Source organism: Osmia bicornis, chromosome 4 (genome assembly GCF_907164935.1).
Source record: "Osmia bicornis bicornis chromosome 4, iOsmBic2.1, whole genome shotgun sequence".
In the NCBI taxonomy this organism is placed as follows: domain Eukaryota; kingdom Metazoa; phylum Arthropoda; class Insecta; order Hymenoptera; family Megachilidae; genus Osmia; species Osmia bicornis.
In genome coordinates, this window is record NC_060219.1 from 10,714,815 (window position 1) to 10,730,373 (window position 15,559).

General features: G+C 31.9%; 6 protein-coding genes across 10 annotated transcripts; 4 read left to right on the plus strand and 2 right to left on the minus strand.

Moving 5' to 3' along the window:
* The first annotated feature begins 343 nt into the window (after positions 1-343).
* Positions 344-5,710, plus strand: LOC114876481 (chromosome-associated kinesin KIF4-like). Its single transcript, XM_029187988.2, has 13 exons — positions 344-639; positions 704-929; positions 1,560-2,261; positions 2,346-2,786; positions 2,855-3,248; positions 3,351-3,717; positions 3,778-4,072; positions 4,141-4,268; positions 4,372-4,548; positions 4,624-4,809; positions 4,887-5,063; positions 5,134-5,198; positions 5,271-5,710. Exons 1-13 carry the CDS (start codon positions 634-636, stop codon positions 5,287-5,289), a joined length of 3,183 nt encoding a protein of 1,060 aa, XP_029043821.2. The 5' UTR covers positions 344-633; the 3' UTR covers positions 5,290-5,710.
* A 246-nt stretch (positions 5,711-5,956) lies between these two features.
* Positions 5,957-7,149, plus strand: LOC114875476 (60S ribosomal protein L14). Of its 2 annotated transcripts, none has more exons than XM_029185811.2 (4): positions 5,957-6,057; positions 6,365-6,466; positions 6,683-6,877; positions 6,964-7,149. In XM_029185811.2, exons 1-4 carry the CDS (start codon positions 6,055-6,057, stop codon positions 7,111-7,113), a joined length of 450 nt encoding a protein of 149 aa, XP_029041644.1. In that variant the 5' UTR covers positions 5,957-6,054; the 3' UTR covers positions 7,114-7,149. The 2 variants fall into 2 exon arrangements, with proteins under 2 accessions (XP_029041644.1, XP_029041652.1); XM_029185819.2 differs by lacking the exon at positions 5,957-6,057 and adding an exon at positions 6,235-6,255.
* LOC114875442 (KIF-binding protein) lies at positions 7,121-10,563 on the minus strand. 2 transcript variants are annotated; one of them, XM_029185726.2, is made up of 2 exons: positions 9,423-10,563; positions 7,121-9,303 (listed from the first exon to the last, which is right to left on the minus strand). In XM_029185726.2, exon 2 carries the CDS (start codon positions 9,283-9,285, stop codon positions 7,477-7,479), a length of 1,809 nt encoding a protein of 602 aa, XP_029041559.2. In that variant the 5' UTR covers positions 9,286-9,303; positions 9,423-10,563; the 3' UTR covers positions 7,121-7,476. The 2 variants fall into 2 exon arrangements, with proteins under 2 accessions (XP_029041559.2, XP_029041569.2); XM_029185736.2 differs by lacking the exon at positions 9,423-10,563 and adding an exon at positions 9,388-9,406.
* Positions 10,564-10,600: 37 nt separating this feature from the next.
* LOC114875604 (achaete-scute complex protein T8) lies at positions 10,601-12,348 on the plus strand. The gene is made up of 4 exons (XM_029186067.2): positions 10,601-10,841; positions 11,061-11,238; positions 11,316-11,516; positions 11,695-12,348. The coding sequence occupies exons 1-4, from the start codon at positions 10,800-10,802 to the stop codon at positions 12,111-12,113; spliced, it is 840 nt and encodes a 279-aa protein (XP_029041900.2). The 5' UTR covers positions 10,601-10,799; the 3' UTR covers positions 12,114-12,348.
* Positions 12,348-13,669, minus strand: LOC114875469 (DNA repair protein xrcc4-like). Its single transcript, XM_029185781.2, has 2 exons — positions 13,533-13,669; positions 12,348-13,448 (listed from the first exon to the last, which is right to left on the minus strand). Exons 1-2 carry the CDS (start codon positions 13,662-13,664, stop codon positions 12,633-12,635), a joined length of 948 nt encoding a protein of 315 aa, XP_029041614.2. The 5' UTR covers positions 13,665-13,669; the 3' UTR covers positions 12,348-12,632.
* A 264-nt stretch (positions 13,670-13,933) lies between these two features.
* LOC114875594 (RAB6A-GEF complex partner protein 2) lies at positions 13,934-15,482 on the plus strand. Of its 3 annotated transcripts, none has more exons than XM_029186040.2 (6): positions 13,934-14,071; positions 14,142-14,263; positions 14,323-14,430; positions 14,497-14,646; positions 14,713-14,825; positions 14,898-15,482. In XM_029186040.2, exons 1-6 carry the CDS (start codon positions 13,950-13,952, stop codon positions 15,426-15,428), a joined length of 1,146 nt encoding a protein of 381 aa, XP_029041873.1. In that variant the 5' UTR covers positions 13,934-13,949; the 3' UTR covers positions 15,429-15,482. The 3 variants fall into 3 exon arrangements, with proteins under 3 accessions (XP_029041873.1, XP_046141546.1, XP_029041593.1); XM_046285590.1 differs by having other exon boundaries at positions 14,497-14,643; XM_029185760.2 differs by having other exon boundaries at positions 14,497-14,825.
* Positions 15,483-15,559: the final 77 nt, after the last annotated feature.

Here is a 15,559-nt window from a genome sequence, read left to right on the forward strand (position 1 = left end):
ACCGGGTCACGCGCGAGCGCGCAGCCATTATGCCTCGTTCGCATGAGAAATACCTTTGTAATTTAGGAGAAAAGAAATTTTTTCAAATAAATGCTTAATCGGAGGAGTGAGGCGGTTCATTCCTCAACGAGTAAAATATATAACCAGCACCATTGAAAAACTCGCTTGTCGAAATAATTAATTGCGTCGAGCCTCGGACGGCGAAGGTGGCTCCCTCCGCCCTATAGGATGGTGCACGAAACCGCCTCTCGTTCGAATTAGGGGTAGGGGCACTTTCCCCTTTAGTGCTTTTTCACTAGACGAAAGGACACTATGACAGAGTCCATAACTGCGAAAAGACTAGTTTGCGTTCTTTCGTGCGCATCTTCGCCCTGATTGGCGATACTCCCAAGCGAAGTGGAAACCGATTGGCGGAGAGCTCGCTGCGTTCCCCCACCATCTTCCAACCTGAGTGTCGCAGTTATGGACTCTGGTGAACTGCGGTATAAATAGGTCCGTTTGCGTCTGATTTGATTTGAACCATTTGAACGTAACGGTCACTTCTCAGTACACAAGTGCCTTCAGCTGAATCCAGAGAAGATTTTTTACATAAACGGACATTTAATTCAATTATTAATATTTATTTTACGCTAAATGACGGTAAGTAATTTCAAAGAATAGTTTTAATGTAAAGGAAGATATTATTTAGAATATTTTATTGCAGATGAGTGATGATACTGTTCGTGTGGCAGTACGAATTCGTCCTTTAATAGAAACAGAAATTGAACGAGGCTGCCAAACATGCCTAGAAGTTGTTCCTGATGAACCTCAAATCGTAATTCGCAATACAGATAAATCTTTTACATTTAATTATGTTTTTCCCCCTACTATTGGTCAAGAGGATTTTTATAATACTGCTGTTAAGGATATGGTGAAAAACATTTTTGAGGGTAAGATTATATTCATGCGACAACAATTTCAGTTAAACTTTACCTTAGGGGACAGCACATTTTTTTGGGTATGGATTCTATCACTAGCTGTATTTAAATCACTCATAAAATTGATAGGTAAATATTTAGAATAAGGGAACCACCTCCGATTTCGATCACCTTGAAATATGTTGTAAAGGTCGTCATTCTGAACAACTTTTTCCTATACATATAATAGTCGGACTCTTTTAGTTTTCGAGATATTTGAGAAAATAGTTATCTTAAGGCTACATAAATTTTCGACAGCATTTTGCGTTCAATAAAGTGCCTTGTGTGTATATGTATACATTATTGGTATACGGTAGCTAGCGACACCGTTCATTGGACAAGAAACCAATACGGGGTCGTAGTAACGTAGCAAATGCACTAAAAGTATTAAACTTTACACGATCATAACTTTTAAACCGCTGCATTCCGACAGTTGAAACTTGCATTTTTGGATTCTACGCATAGAAAACTATTAGATTGAGGAGAAAAAAATGGATAATTTTGTGTCCGCTAAAGTAAAGTTCAGCCGACTTATTTTTTCACGTAGAATCACCCCCTCGCTTGTACTATCAGTTACTGAACATCCTGTATGTATTTTTACAGGCTATAACGTCACTATATTAGCCTATGGGCAAACAGGCAGCGGTAAAACTCATTCAATGGGTACAAATTATAGTGGAGCTGATAATTCAGGTGTTATTCCACAAGCAGTACACGATATATTCGATATAGTTTCCTTAAAACAAGAGTGGAACTTTAAAATTACAGTTTCTTTTATGGAACTTTATCAAGAGCAATTATATGACTTATTAGCTGATAAGCAACGAAGTCAATGTATGGTGGATATCAGAGACGATGGCAAAAATATAAAGGTTACCGGAGTTGTAGAAAACGAAGTCACCAATGCCGCGGAAACCTTACAATATTTGACACAAGGATCTTCAGGTCGTGCGACAGGGGCTACAGCAATGAATGCAAACAGTAGTCGGAGTCATGCAATATTTACTTTGTGTGTCCATCAACAAAAAAAAAGTAATCCTGATATAGCAACCACATCTAAGTTTCATCTGGTGGATTTAGCTGGCTCCGAACGGAGTAAAAAAACCCAGGCAACTGGAGAGAGATTTAAGGAAGGGGTTAATATAAACAAAGGTCTATTAGCATTAGGAAATGTTATATCCCAATTAGGAGAGGGTAGCACTACGTGTCACGTTAGTTATCGCGATAGCAAACTAACGAGATTACTACAAGATTCTCTTGGTGGTAACTCTATGACACTTATGATAGCATGTGTCAGCCCAGCAGGTTGTTATCTGTATAATACATATGATATTATATTTTCAATAATAATTATTAAAATAATTCATATTCTATTTGAAATATTTGTAGATTATAATTTGGATGAAACTTTAAGCACATTAAGATACGCGGACAGAGCACGTAAAATAAAGAATAAACCTGTAATAAATCAAGATCCAAAAGCTGCTGAAATAAATAGACTGAATAAATTAGTGCAAGAATTGAAACTTGCTTTAGTAGGTCAAGAAATTAAGACTTCTATTCCAATTGAATATGAAGAACTTGAACTGAAAAATCAGTCTTTGCAAGAAAAGATAAGAAATTTAAGAGAAAAATTAAATACAAGTTTAATCGAAATTGTAGTTATGCACGAAAGAGCGGAGCTAGCTGAACAGGCTAGAGAAAAAATTCAATCTGTTATGACGGAAATATTAAAAGAATGTAAAGAGCTACTGGATGATTTAAATAAAAATCCGGATAAACATAGTGAACATTGTATGAAACTACAAGCTCTTTATTCAAAAATTTTTGGTGAGTAGTATGATTTTTATTTGTTTTGTTAACAAATTTATTAATATTTCTTGATTTTTAATAAACAGATATCCAAAATGATCAGCAGAAAATATCAGAAAAACTTATGAATCATGAAATATCAATTGCCAATGCAAAAACGATAAGTGACGAAAAAGATTCGGAACAGACGTCCATAGATGAGACAAACTACGAAACTCCAGATACTTTAGATGATTTTGATGCGAAAAACGAAAGATATACTCTGCTCCAAGTTAAAAGGAATAACGAAGTACAAAATATAAATAAGGAACTTGCTATTAAAGAAACTCTGATATCTCAACTTTTAAAAGATACTTCTTATATAATTGACGATTCTAAAGAAAGGCAAGAAATGGAACAAGAAATAAAAGCCTTGCAAACAGAAAGGGAAGAACTTTTGCAAGCGTTACAAAATGTTCATACGAGTAAAGTTAGCTCAAAGTAAGAAATTTAATTATGTACAGCAATTAATTTTTATTAGTTACAATATTTTTTGCAGTGAAATTTTCTTATCTACTATTTTTGTGTATTTTATGTATGTAGACTGGCAGAAAGTCGGCGTAAAAAGGTACAAGAATTAGAGAAAAAAATGGCAGAATTAAGAAAGAAGGTAGTAGAACAAGATAAAATAGTTAAAATGAAAGAAAAACAAGATCAACAGATAAAAAAGTTACTGAGCGAAACACAGTTACTTAAACAAACGAGGGTAAAATTAATTAGACAGATGCGTACTGAATCCGATAAGTTTACAAAATGGAAACAATCTAAAGAAAAAGAATTGAACAGATTAAAAGATCAAAATAGAAAACAAACAAATGAAGTAACACGTTTGAAAATGTGGCATAATAAACAAGAAACAGTTTTTAAGCGAAAAATGGAAGAAGCTTTTGCAGCTAATAAACGTCTAAAGGTAATAAATAAAAAATAATACGATCAATATCTTGTAATTACAGTAATTAATGTTTTTTAGGAAGCTCTTGATTTGCAAAAAAGAGCAGCAATGAGAAAAGATAAAATGAGCAATAATACTGATAGAATTAAAAACTGGCTGGTCCAAGAAATAGAAATATTAGAAAGCACAGTTGCTGCAGAACATTCTCTTGAAAAATTAATGGAAGATAGAGCACATTTAACATCAATATTAAATGAACTTCAAAACAGTAGCGATACAGATGAACAAAAAATTGGTGAACTCGTAGAATTTTTAAATTTACGTAATATACAAATTGCTGATCTCCAGCAAAAAATAGTTGAATCAGATCAAGGTAAGTGTTTTCTTATATTATTGTGTTGAAGTATATATTTACACGTACATAAATATTTATTTATTTAGAAAATAGAGCATATCAAAGGCGGCAAAAAATACAAACAATGGAAGATGGACACACTGCTTTTAAATTATTATGTAAACATATTACAGAGGAGAAAAAGAGACAGTGTGTAAAAGAATCCAAGTTGTTGGTTTGTACATATACACTTAATTTTTTAATTCAGTAAAAATTTGTTAACAACAATTTTTGATGTGCAATTTCTGTTATATGTATATTTAAAAATATAACTTTAGGAGAAAAATGCATTGTTACAAGCACAATTGGATGAATATGAAACAAAGAAAAAAAACAGACGATTAACACCAGATAACTCAAATGACTCTACAGAAAGTGATAATCAGGAAATGGCAATCATCAAATTGCGAGAAGAATTGGAATACTATAAAGATCAAACTCAGCAACTGAAACGAGTTAATATACTTTCTTAATTTCATTAACTACATTTTCAGTGATTATATAAACAATAAATTTACAAATTTTTGCAGGGTTTAAATGAAATTAAATCCGGAAACAAAATATCTAAACCAAAAGTCAACAAAAACGTAAAGAAAAGTACAGAATCAGTTGATTTAGACCTTCCAACAGATGATAGCATTGTTGAAGATGATGATCCCGTAAATGATCCAGATTGGACTCGGACACCGCTTTATAATCGTATACAAAAACTTATGGTAATTAATTGAAATTAACGAACACGAAATATTCAGCCAAATATGAGAAATATATTTTTTTATTCGTTCATTTTTAGAAGACAACAAAAAATTCTTCAATAGAACACACGGCATTGAAACGATCATCGAACGGAGATATAAAATGTGCTTGCAAAACAAAATGTGCCTCGCATCTTTGCTTATGCCGTAAAAATAAAATTTCCTGTAATAACTGCAGTTGCAATCCAGAATTGTGTCAAAATAAAGATGATAATGTAAGTTCATAGTTAATTTTAATAACCATTATGTGTGAAGTTTAATTTTAATATTATTTGTACTTTCCAGATAAATCGTACATTATTCTTAGACTATAAAGAGGATGAAACCAAGAATACAATAAAGAAACCGAGGTACGTTTAAATTATACCTTCATAGTTTTATGTAATACCTACTGTCGCTAATTTCTTTCTTTTTTCAAATAGGCTAACTGGAGCCAAATAGGCTAACTGAAGAAATGTAACATTATTCAAAACGTGATAGACATAATTCATCTTGTACATAGAACTTATTTATTGTTAACTGTGTAGGGAGATAGGCTTAATGGCTTAATAGTTTTAAAGAAATGACTCGCGTTCATTTACCTAGCTATTTATTATTGCAAAGGCAAACGAAGTCTCGAACGTTGCCTTTAAAAGAAATGTCTGTATCTTCTGACGTTCGCTCAGCGATTGACTAAAAACTATCGTCCACGGTTCGATACATCGAACAATTTTTAGATTACCGATAGTCGATCCGTTGCGAACGTCAATGACTGAGTCAAGTCCTCGAGAGAGGATTCTAAATACGTTTTACTTGTATCTATTACAATTGTAAAAACTTCTAGTTTCTAACAAAAAATATATATTTTACTCTACATGCTAAATTTCTTCAATATATTATTATGTATCCATACCTCGCTTTACGGCTTAGATACGTTCCGAAAAACTTGGCCGTGAAGCAAAAAGCTGTATCAATAATTTTGATACAAACCCATACAAATTCAATTGGATTTGTTCCAATTTAATTATAAAATAATATATGTATAAGACCACTGAATATACCGCTCGTGCCACGAGGCGCTTGCGCAGACTCTCTCATTGAACGAATAATACAAGACGGGTTTCCACGTAGCGATCGCTACATTAGAAACATATTTTTATTAACAGTTGGTATTGTTGGCACATCATCCGGTTATGGAGTGTATAGGCCTTTTGCTTCCGGAAAATCATGGTAAGTGCAGTGTGGTTTGGAACTTATCGTTATTACACGCGTATAATTTACGGCGTTGACTTAAAATTTGCTATTTCAATAGAAAATTCATTTTTATTAATTACATACATTGATTTCATTTATATACTTTTACACAATGTTTCAAAAGTTAACAATATTTAATCTAACCTTGTACTTACTTCAGTTCTCAACCACATGGTAGGAAAGTTCTTGCCTTTGTAAACAGTTGTACATATGAGTTTAAATAATCGCTAATCTTACAATTTTATAAATTAAATTAATAATTTAAATAATTTTCTTTTTATAGCCGTTCGAAAGATTCGTTGAATCTGGCCGCGTGGCTTACGTGAGCGATGGCCCGCACCTGGGTAAATTGGTTACAATCGTAGATATCATTGATCAAAATCGGGTAAGATAATTATACAAATGTATAAAAATGTTCGTTAATTAACATTTTTTTGTACTTGTATTTCATTCGCTTCACTTAATGATGATCCAATATCTTGATAGGAATTGCCGGCTGATGTTTAACTGATGCCAATATTTTCAGCTGATATCAAAATTTAAAACTATTTTGTAGCGGATATATAGTAAACATTGTAATAAGTTAATATAACATTTGTAGGTTTTGGTTGATGGTCCCTCCACAAGTGTTCCACGTTGTGAGATGAGGTTAAATCAGCTGCATCTAACTAAATTCCGATTAAATTTCCCATATACTGGATCCACTCGCGTTGTACGTAAAGCTTGGGATGCTGCAAAGATCAGTGACCTCTGGAAAGAAACTATGTGGGCAAGAAAAGTTGAAGCTAAGAAGAAGGTGAATATTAATTTTGTATTTCTTTCATTTTTCGTAATATTTATTTTATAAGTAACAAATAACACGTACGTTTTATTCAATTTTAGCGTCTGGAATTGAGTGATTTTGACCGCTTTAAGTTAAGAAAAGCAAGACAAATTCGAAATAAATTACGAACGGACGCATTCTATAGAATAAAAAAGAAGGTTAAGAAAGTAAAAACTACAGGAGCAAACAAAAAAGTGGAAAAGAAGTGATTTTTTGTTGTATGAAATAAATACAAAATTATCTTATGATAGTAACATTTAATACATACCTGTTGCCTTAATTTTTTTTAAATTAAGGAATTCAGAAGCAACATCAGCTAAATTAAGTAATACATTTTTTTATTTATTATTAAAAAAATATAATACAAGGTTCAGTTTGAAATAAAATAAAATACAATGTACATTATATTTTTTATAATACATAATAGATATTAAATCGTCTCATAAATGAACGAAGAAATATAAAATTGTTCAGAATTAAATAGAAATAATTAATTGTTATGAAAAATGAGTATCTTCAAAAATGCGCGCGCATCAAATCATGCTCGAAAGGAATTTTATAATTCTATTAATTCATTGTAGCCTACTTGTTTCTTGTAACCTGCTTATTTTCATTGGTAACAAGTTCACTAACTCTTTGCAAAGATTTAATTCAACATGCATTAACTCCGCTGCTTTAGGATATTTCTCACAATAATCGACTACAAATTTATATGCGTTTAGACTGTTTTGAGTATTTTCTAACTGAATTGCTTTATCAGGAGTTATTATCTTATTGTACAATCTACCAAGATGAAAATAAGCGATTAATGCCGGTTGCATTAGATCGTCAGGAAACGGTTTCATTCCAGAATCAGAATTGCGATTTTCTATGGAATCGAAAAAGTTTTCAAAATTCTTTATAGCATTTTTTGCTAAATTATTAATTTTTGTCAATGCCTGCGGTGCCGGATTTTCATTAGAAGCTCTTAGACGATCAAGTTTTATATCCAGGATCTCTGAATAAGCTTCCCCTAGCTCGATCCAAATTTGTCTGCAAGCACTTTTGTAATATTGAGGATTTAATTCCTTGATAACGTTTTCCAGAATGTCTATTCTCCTTTTATGCATCTTTGCTTGTCTATCTTCTTGTTCTTCGAAAAATGCTAGATATCTGTATGCCTGAGAAATGTCTTGTATAATTTGTATATGATCAGAAGCATGATTTTCTAAGGTGTAATATGACTTTGCTTGCTCTAACCACTTTTGAACATTTATAAATACTAATCTTGCGTCATCAAAAGTTAATAAATATTTATCAGTAATTTGATTCACGATCGGCTCTATGTCCTTTTCTAAAACATCAAACTTTAAATCGTCGATTATTTTTAATTTCGAGGAATCCTTATTATCCGACTGATTTTTTTTATCCGTTTCAGTTTCCTGTAGAAGTCTTTGTTTTGATAAGCACATAAGTAAAATTCCATACTTAGCCCAACATCTAGCAACGTCTGCGCTTCTATGTTTAAAAGTCTCCCATTCCGCCGCAACCGCTTCGCTCTCTTTGTTATCTTCAAGTTTCTTTTTCAGTATATTTTCATATATTTCAAGTACATAAGATGCAGCTGCTAAATGATGCCTTGCTTGAAAAAATGTATCGTTTTCCATAAAATACTGTGACAATGTAGCTGTATTTAAAGCCCAATCAATGTAATCTAAGTCTTGCGCTATATTCTTATGACCTAACTGTCTACGTAAAGTCATGTGACAATATATAGCAGACTTGCAATGGTCTTTTAAAGAACTATATATCTGAGCTAAATAATATAATGTTAAAGTATGAATTTTTTCAAGTACTTCTTTAGCACTTAATTCATTTTTCACTTCTTCAATGCCAAAATTTTGTGCCATGTTAACAGGATCTCTACACTGACGATTCATATTTTTGAAATCATTGTAAATCTGTTCAGCTTGATCTAAGAAGCTTTTTGCCTTTTCAGGTTGATTCCATTGAGACCATATAATGCCTAACTGATTAAGAGCACTTAATACAGGTAAAATTGCTTCCGGTTCCAACTCTTTGTTTTTCAATAATTTTATACATTTCATAAATTGTTCTTCACCTGCCTTTAATTCTTCCGTGTCAGTGTGTAGTATACCAAGATTTAAATGTACCACTGCAAGCATTATTACCTCCATACTTAGTTGTTCTTCTGGCACATTTGTTAAAGCATTAGTGAGATCCGTTTCCATTCCCATCAAAACTTCAATAGCTTGATACTTTATTTTATATGGTTCCCTTTCATTAGTAAATTTTTCATGATCGTCCAAAATCTTACGAACCTCTTTAAATTTTGCCCGCATATCTGCTTGCATATCTTGTCGAGTTGTATCCGCTTCCATGCCGGTTGTTTCTTGGTACTGTTAAATACGAATTATTGCGATATTTAACTTGATTCTTGTCGTATTTTAAATGTTATTGTAACGAATTATTGCTGACATTACCACGATCTTCAGCTATCATTCTACAACGTACTTACTTTTCTCCTATATAGCCTTTCTATATAATGTAAATACAAAACATATTCTGAGCATGCTCACTCGGCTGGTTCCCTAGTGGTTTCCGGAAGACGTCATAAGATGGCGGTGAAACTTTGACATCATTCAAAATACATAACAAGACTACGCTCAGAATAAGAAAATAAGTTTAACGATAAATTACTTTTGAACGCAAACATATTTAATGATATCAATTATCATGCGATATCGCATGCCCGATTGTCAACAGTTGAATGTTACGGCACACAGCGATCGACTCACCCCTCGACATTTATGCACTATAAATGTTATTTACGATACTTATAACACTATGAATATCACTTATAATACTAAATAGACAGTAAAAAGTCATAAAGGGGACAGCAACTAAAAATATTGTGTATTAACAAGATAATTGTGTTGCATACAGCCTTTTTACTTAAATATTAATTTCTGTTAACCGAAGAATGTTTTCCCACTTGTTTTAATAATTTCCGGCGAAAGGAGTTCATTCTAATCCCTATCTAGTTACGTCAATGGTCTTATCGGTCCTTTTCACGAAAACGGATGTTCAATTTTCATCCGAAGTCAAACACTTTCCGCTGCATCTTAAAAAGCGATCGCTATTCTTTGCAATCCGTTATACTTGCACGGTTCGTCTCATTAGTATTTCCATCGGACGGGCGTCTATTATGTTACGATGTTTGTATTCCCACTTTTATTCCGATCATCCCAGTGGTTCTCAATTAGCTGATACGATGCCCCCCACGATGGAGACTGAAAAGTGAAAATTTACTCATCCATAGGGGGATGATATATACATTTTTTAATCCCTACAAAAGTGTGTGTTTATTTTAATACATCATACATGCTTTACTTCAACAATTTTTAAGTTTTTAGTTAGGCATACCCCTTTACCTCCCGAATACACTGTTGCACTTCGGCTGTTAATCATTTCAGATTCTCAAATTACGACGAAGTTCAATGGTACATTTTGAAAGACAAAGAATAAAGTTAAAAAATGTTATTATTAAAATTGTATGACTATAGAAATTGATTTGAAGTATTCTTGGCGGAGGATTATGGCTCATCCCTGTTGACTTATAGTCGCATAGACGGAGATGTTTATCTCCGTGAATTGGGAACCTCTGTTTGAACACCTGAATACTTAATAAATGGATAAAATTAACATTAATAACGACTGTCTGTGACCGATCCACATCTTATCCGACGACAAACGTGTTCGACAGTCGCATGTGATATATACCTTAGGAAAGTTTCTCGAAGAAGGTGGATCGACAGTGCCCTTAGCTTCTTCTTGGACAAAGTATTCGGGAGAAAAAAAAAAGCAAGGATTCACCAGTGATCGATTTTGTGGCATGGATTCGGAAGAATACACTAACGAATTGTCAAGAAACGAGGTAACAGCTTTCAACCCCTTTGTCTAGAAAGAACAAAGAAAAAATTATATTCTGTATTTAAATATAATTGTCAAGACATTTGGAGGACATTGCAGTAATTATTAATTTTCAAATTACACAGCTTAACATGATATATTATAATAGCTTTTAACTATAATTAAGAAGCGAGATACTGATTATTGCGTAGAAAATAATTAACATAAGGTAATGCCTTTTTAGTCCGAAAATGATAGCAATAACGAGGATTGTACTCACTCGCCAATATTATTGGATCTAGACAAAAACTCTAAACAGCAACAACAACAACAAGAAATATTGAAACAAGGAGAAAATTCAACAACAAAGTTATCCCCTGTCGGACAATATTTGCAGGATCAGTTGATAAAAAAAGGATCAGGTATATTTATTGACAAATATTGTATAGAATTCGATCGGTCTTTGAAAAATGTTGTTATAAATTAAATTTGTTTGAAGAAAATTCAAGCGTACCCCGTCGACAATCAGGAAGGAAATCATGGCAGGATGGAAACTTTGAAGAACGCCATCAAAATAGTGATCGGGTGTTCGTAATAAGAGTACCCGAACCAGAAGTAATTAATACTCATCCACATTTGGAAATTCTTCATGAAACTAACATTAAATCTGTACAAAGAGAACCATCACAAACTGAGAAAGGTAACACAAGAATTAGTGTTTTAAATTTGAATCTTTTCCCGCGCTTCTATCGATTGGCGCGAGACTATCGATTACCTACTTTATTATTTGAATTTGTCATGGCTTTTTGATAATAAATGTTCAATGATAAAAAGGAAAAGGCACGATATTAAAGTAAAGTATTATTAAATATTTTCAGATTACAAAAAGTCAGCCTGCGATCGTGAACGAACAAGAATGCGTGATATGAATCGTGCTTTCGAACTTTTACGCTCAAAATTACCGATATGCAAACCACCCGGGAAGAAACTTTCAAAAATTGAGTCACTAAGGCACGCGATAACATATATACGTCATTTACAAAGCCTTTTAGAACCACAATATAGTTATGTTCCAAATGTACCTGAAAGAGGTTATTATCCTACCAGCACGTCGGTTACTTCAAGTACATCCTTTGATGTACAGCATCCTCCACGATGGGAATCGTTTGCTTATTATCGTTATGACTATCATACACCTTTTGTTAATCCTACTTCAGCTACGTTATCTCCGCCTATTCATCCTCGAGTACCAACAGAACAAGACGACCGACAATTTCCTTACGAAACACGACATTAATCATTTTTACGCTAGAATAATTAAAAGACAAGCTTCAACTTCGTCCAGATTTATAAGATTCTCTTTCAAGATTTGTCATAGTATTTTTATATATATACTTAGGTAATTTATGTATATAATATTTTAATATATCCGTGGTCTGATGTTCAAACATAATCTCAGGAAATAAAATCAAAATTTAATTATAAACTATACTGGAAAAAAATTCCAATGCCGTAATTAATTTAAAAGTCATTTTAACGTAGAAAATAGTTCTATTTTTATACAATTATTATATTTATGTACAAAATTGAACTTATTTTTGTAACAATTACATTACATAATAGCATTTATCATCCGAATTTAAAGCTATTGCTATTATTATATAAAATTGCCTTATCTTACAACATATTTTGTACAATTAATAATATAAATCAATAAATTATTTTCAATAACTTTGGCTACGTATAAAACATACGTAAATTTTGATTAATAATTGCACAATTTTCATAATAAATAATAAAGAATAATTTTCCGTCATTACGAAAATAATTCGTCCCCAGATTCTTCTTCAACAAAATTTAAACTACTTCTTGGTGATTTGGTTGTAAAGCTACATCCTGGTTCTTCAGGAATGTTCTCATTTCTTGATGCTGTAGAATAATTTATAGAATGTGCTTTATACATTGTACAAACTTTATTAACAGTTGTTTTATGAATTGTTTCATTATTATCAATGTGATTCTTATTTACAATAGAATTTTTTTTCCTAGCTTTCTGAGTACTTTCAGGATTGTCATTATTAAGAGATTTTCGTTTTTTAATTTTAATACGATTATCGTCAGGTTTCTGATCGTCATCCTCCGATTCTTCGCCTTCATCTGTATGTGCATCAAAAACTGATTCTGCAGTATTTTGTTTCTCTTTTATTACAGCCTCTAGCTCCCTTATCCTTTTTTTCTTTGAATTTAAGATCAATATAAATTTTTTATAAAGATCCTGCTCCATAGTAGCTTTACATTCTACCATTTTGTTAATCTTGGAAAGTAAGTCTGCATTTGTATCTCTTAGACTTTTGTTTTCCCTTTCTAATGTGCCTATTTTATCTTGAATACTTTGATACAATTTTAATAACTGTTGAAAAGCTTCAGAAAAAACTTTGATATCTAAAACAGGGCACAAAGTAATTTTTCCAAGAGTCCATGTTTTCTTTTTTTCCCATCTCAGTATGTCATCTTGAATATAAAATTGAATTTCTTCATCTTTGCCACAGAATATATTTTTTGTTTCTTGTAGATATTCATCAGATGATTTATCTAATTCCTTGCAAAAGTAATCAATATCTTCAGCAACCATCTGCAATATCAAACTGTATTTTATTAAAAAGATTTCCAAACTATCAAAAATACAAAATTCAAATTAAACTAGATGTATACAAACCTCACCACTTAGCGGTGGCATTGTTGGCTCTAACAATATTATTTTAAAATGTGAATTTAACCATTCCACGTAAAGGGTTAAACATTTATTATCAACCTGATTAACAATTTCACATGTATTTATTTTTATCATTATTCTACTGTTTTAAAGGTTACAAAGATTGAATATGTTTTGATAGGTTGTTTCACCCCTTTATTCGTAAAAATACATTTTGACAGGGTGATATATCTCTGTAACAAAAATTTCTTTTTATAAATCATCCATCACATAATTTTATAATGTGTCAAAATAATAAATAATTAAATTTCACGAGAGAATAGTATCATTTCGCGCAGCTCGATTGTGCCATTGTGGCCATAACCCCATATGGTTTGACATCTGACAAGTTACTTACTAATAATAATAATAATAATCATCATGATTGAAATAACGGCAAAATTAATTAGGGGACCTGTATATTTTTCTGGAGAAGTTATAGAATGTTTAGTTACATTCAGTAACCCACCAAATCCAATTCATCAAATATCTCAAAGTAATAGGTAATATCATTAATTTATTTTTCATAAAATTTAAATCAAATTTCTACATATGAATTATAAATAATTTTAGTGATATCTTTGAGAGTCTTGCATGGGCTAGTGCTCAAGTTCATTGCCAATGTTCAACAAATAGTAAACTTGTGGTCTCAGAAAAATTGAATACTACAGCCCGATTAGTAGCTATTAATGCAAGTAAGTTAATGAAATTAATAAAATTTGTCAGTTTATTCTTTATAATAAGTATTTTACAGATACAACATTTGCACCGTGGCAACAGGATAATGGCCATGTTGTATTAAATACAAAACCCAAAATTTTGTTCTGTGATTTGAGATTGTCTCCTGGTGAAAGTAAAACATGTGAGTCCTTAAAAGAAATATGTAGTACTTATTAAGATCATGAGATTATATATTTAAATTTTGTAGATATCTATAGAGAAATAATTCCAAGTGATGCACCTCCATCTTATAGAGGACATGCAGTGAAGTATTCCTATAAAATCACAGTTGGAACTCAAAGAGTAAATACAGCTATAAAATTGCTAAGAGTTCCATTCAGAGTACTTTCTTTAAGTGGTAAGATCGATACATTTGTTTTGAAGAAACATGTTACATATCATTTAACCATTACAATTTCAACAGAGCTACCTGAGGTGACTGCTTGTAATGATAGTGTTGATTTAAGTCCTAATAATCCATTCATGGAAACACAACACAGAGAAACTTCTTTAGATGTTGCATTGCAAACTCTTCAGGTTTGTTAAATCTGTCAAAAGATTTATGCATTTTTATGAAAGTAAGATTAATTACCATTTGATTTTATTTAGAATTTAACTGCAAGACGTAGTCCGAATTTTTATAATATTACTAACGGACGAGGACGCGTTGTAAGATTCTGCCTTTTTAAAAATTCTTACAAACTTGGGGAGGACATAGTTGGAACATTTGATTTTTCAAATGCTACTGTTTCCTGTGCACAAGTATCTGTTGCATTACAGTCAGAAGAACATATCTCAGAGGACTACAGACGAGGAAAGAATACAGCTCCTACTTTAGTTAGTTACAATAAGCATCATGAAATGTGTATGGGTTTAAAGTACTCTCACTTGGTACTACCCATACCATTACATGTAACTCCAGATTTTACCACTGACTTGATGACTCTAAAATGGAGATTACACTTTGAATTTGTTACAACATCTAAACTGATAGAAACGCCCAACAAAAATACTATGAATTGGCAGGGTCCATTGACGTTAGATGTTGAAACAATGATTTGGGATTTGCCTGTTCATATTCATCCAACTACCACACCTCCTAATACTGCTCAACAAACAAAATATAATATAGTGATATAGCCAATTTAAAGTATAATGTATGAATCTTAATAATATTTTGTACAGAAAAATGTATATACATGAAATATTTTATTTATATAGCATATCCAAATTGGTATTATAATTTGAATTGAGTTTTACACCGTTACTGT

What these genes read in the sequence shown, in the direction of transcription:
- LOC114876481 (XM_029187988.2), top strand. An exon ending in AGCATGTGTCAGCCCAGCAG is followed by an intron (nt 2,262 to 2,345) that starts GTTGTTATCTGT and finishes AAATATTTGTAG; the next exon opens with ATTATAATTTGGATGAAACT. An exon ending in ACGAGTAAAGTTAGCTCAAA is followed by an intron (nt 3,249 to 3,350) that starts GTAAGAAATTTA and finishes TTATGTATGTAG; the next exon opens with ACTGGCAGAAAGTCGGCGTA.
- LOC114875476 (XM_029185811.2), top strand. An exon ending in ATATCATTGATCAAAATCGG is followed by an intron (nt 6,467 to 6,682) that starts GTAAGATAATTA and finishes TAACATTTGTAG; the next exon opens with GTTTTGGTTGATGGTCCCTC. An exon ending in AAGTTGAAGCTAAGAAGAAG is followed by an intron (nt 6,878 to 6,963) that starts GTGAATATTAAT and finishes ATTCAATTTTAG; the next exon opens with CGTCTGGAATTGAGTGATTT.
- LOC114875442 (XM_029185726.2), bottom strand. Translation starts at nt 9,285, where the DNA reads ATGGAAGCGGATACAACTCGACAAGATATGCAAGCAGATATGCGGGCA.
- LOC114875604 (XM_029186067.2), top strand. Translation starts at nt 10,800, where the DNA reads ATGGATTCGGAAGAATACACTAACGAATTGTCAAGAAACGAG. An exon ending in GTTGATAAAAAAAGGATCAG is followed by an intron (nt 11,239 to 11,315) that starts GTATATTTATTG and finishes ATTTGTTTGAAG; the next exon opens with AAAATTCAAGCGTACCCCGT. An exon ending in ACCATCACAAACTGAGAAAG is followed by an intron (nt 11,517 to 11,694) that starts GTAACACAAGAA and finishes AAATATTTTCAG; the next exon opens with ATTACAAAAAGTCAGCCTGC.
- LOC114875469 (XM_029185781.2), bottom strand. Translation starts at nt 13,664, where the DNA reads ATGATAAAAATAAATACATGTGAAATTGTTAATCAGGTTGATAATAAA. An exon ending in TGCCACCGCTAAGTGGTGAG is followed by an intron (nt 13,449 to 13,532) that starts GTTTGTATACAT and finishes TTGATATTGCAG; the next exon opens with ATGGTTGCTGAAGATATTGA.
- LOC114875594 (XM_029185760.2), top strand. Translation starts at nt 13,950, where the DNA reads ATGATTGAAATAACGGCAAAATTAATTAGGGGACCTGTATATTTTTCT. An exon ending in ATTAGTAGCTATTAATGCAA is followed by an intron (nt 14,264 to 14,322) that starts GTAAGTTAATGA and finishes AGTATTTTACAG; the next exon opens with ATACAACATTTGCACCGTGG. An exon ending in TTGCATTGCAAACTCTTCAG is followed by an intron (nt 14,826 to 14,897) that starts GTTTGTTAAATC and finishes GATTTTATTTAG; the next exon opens with AATTTAACTGCAAGACGTAG.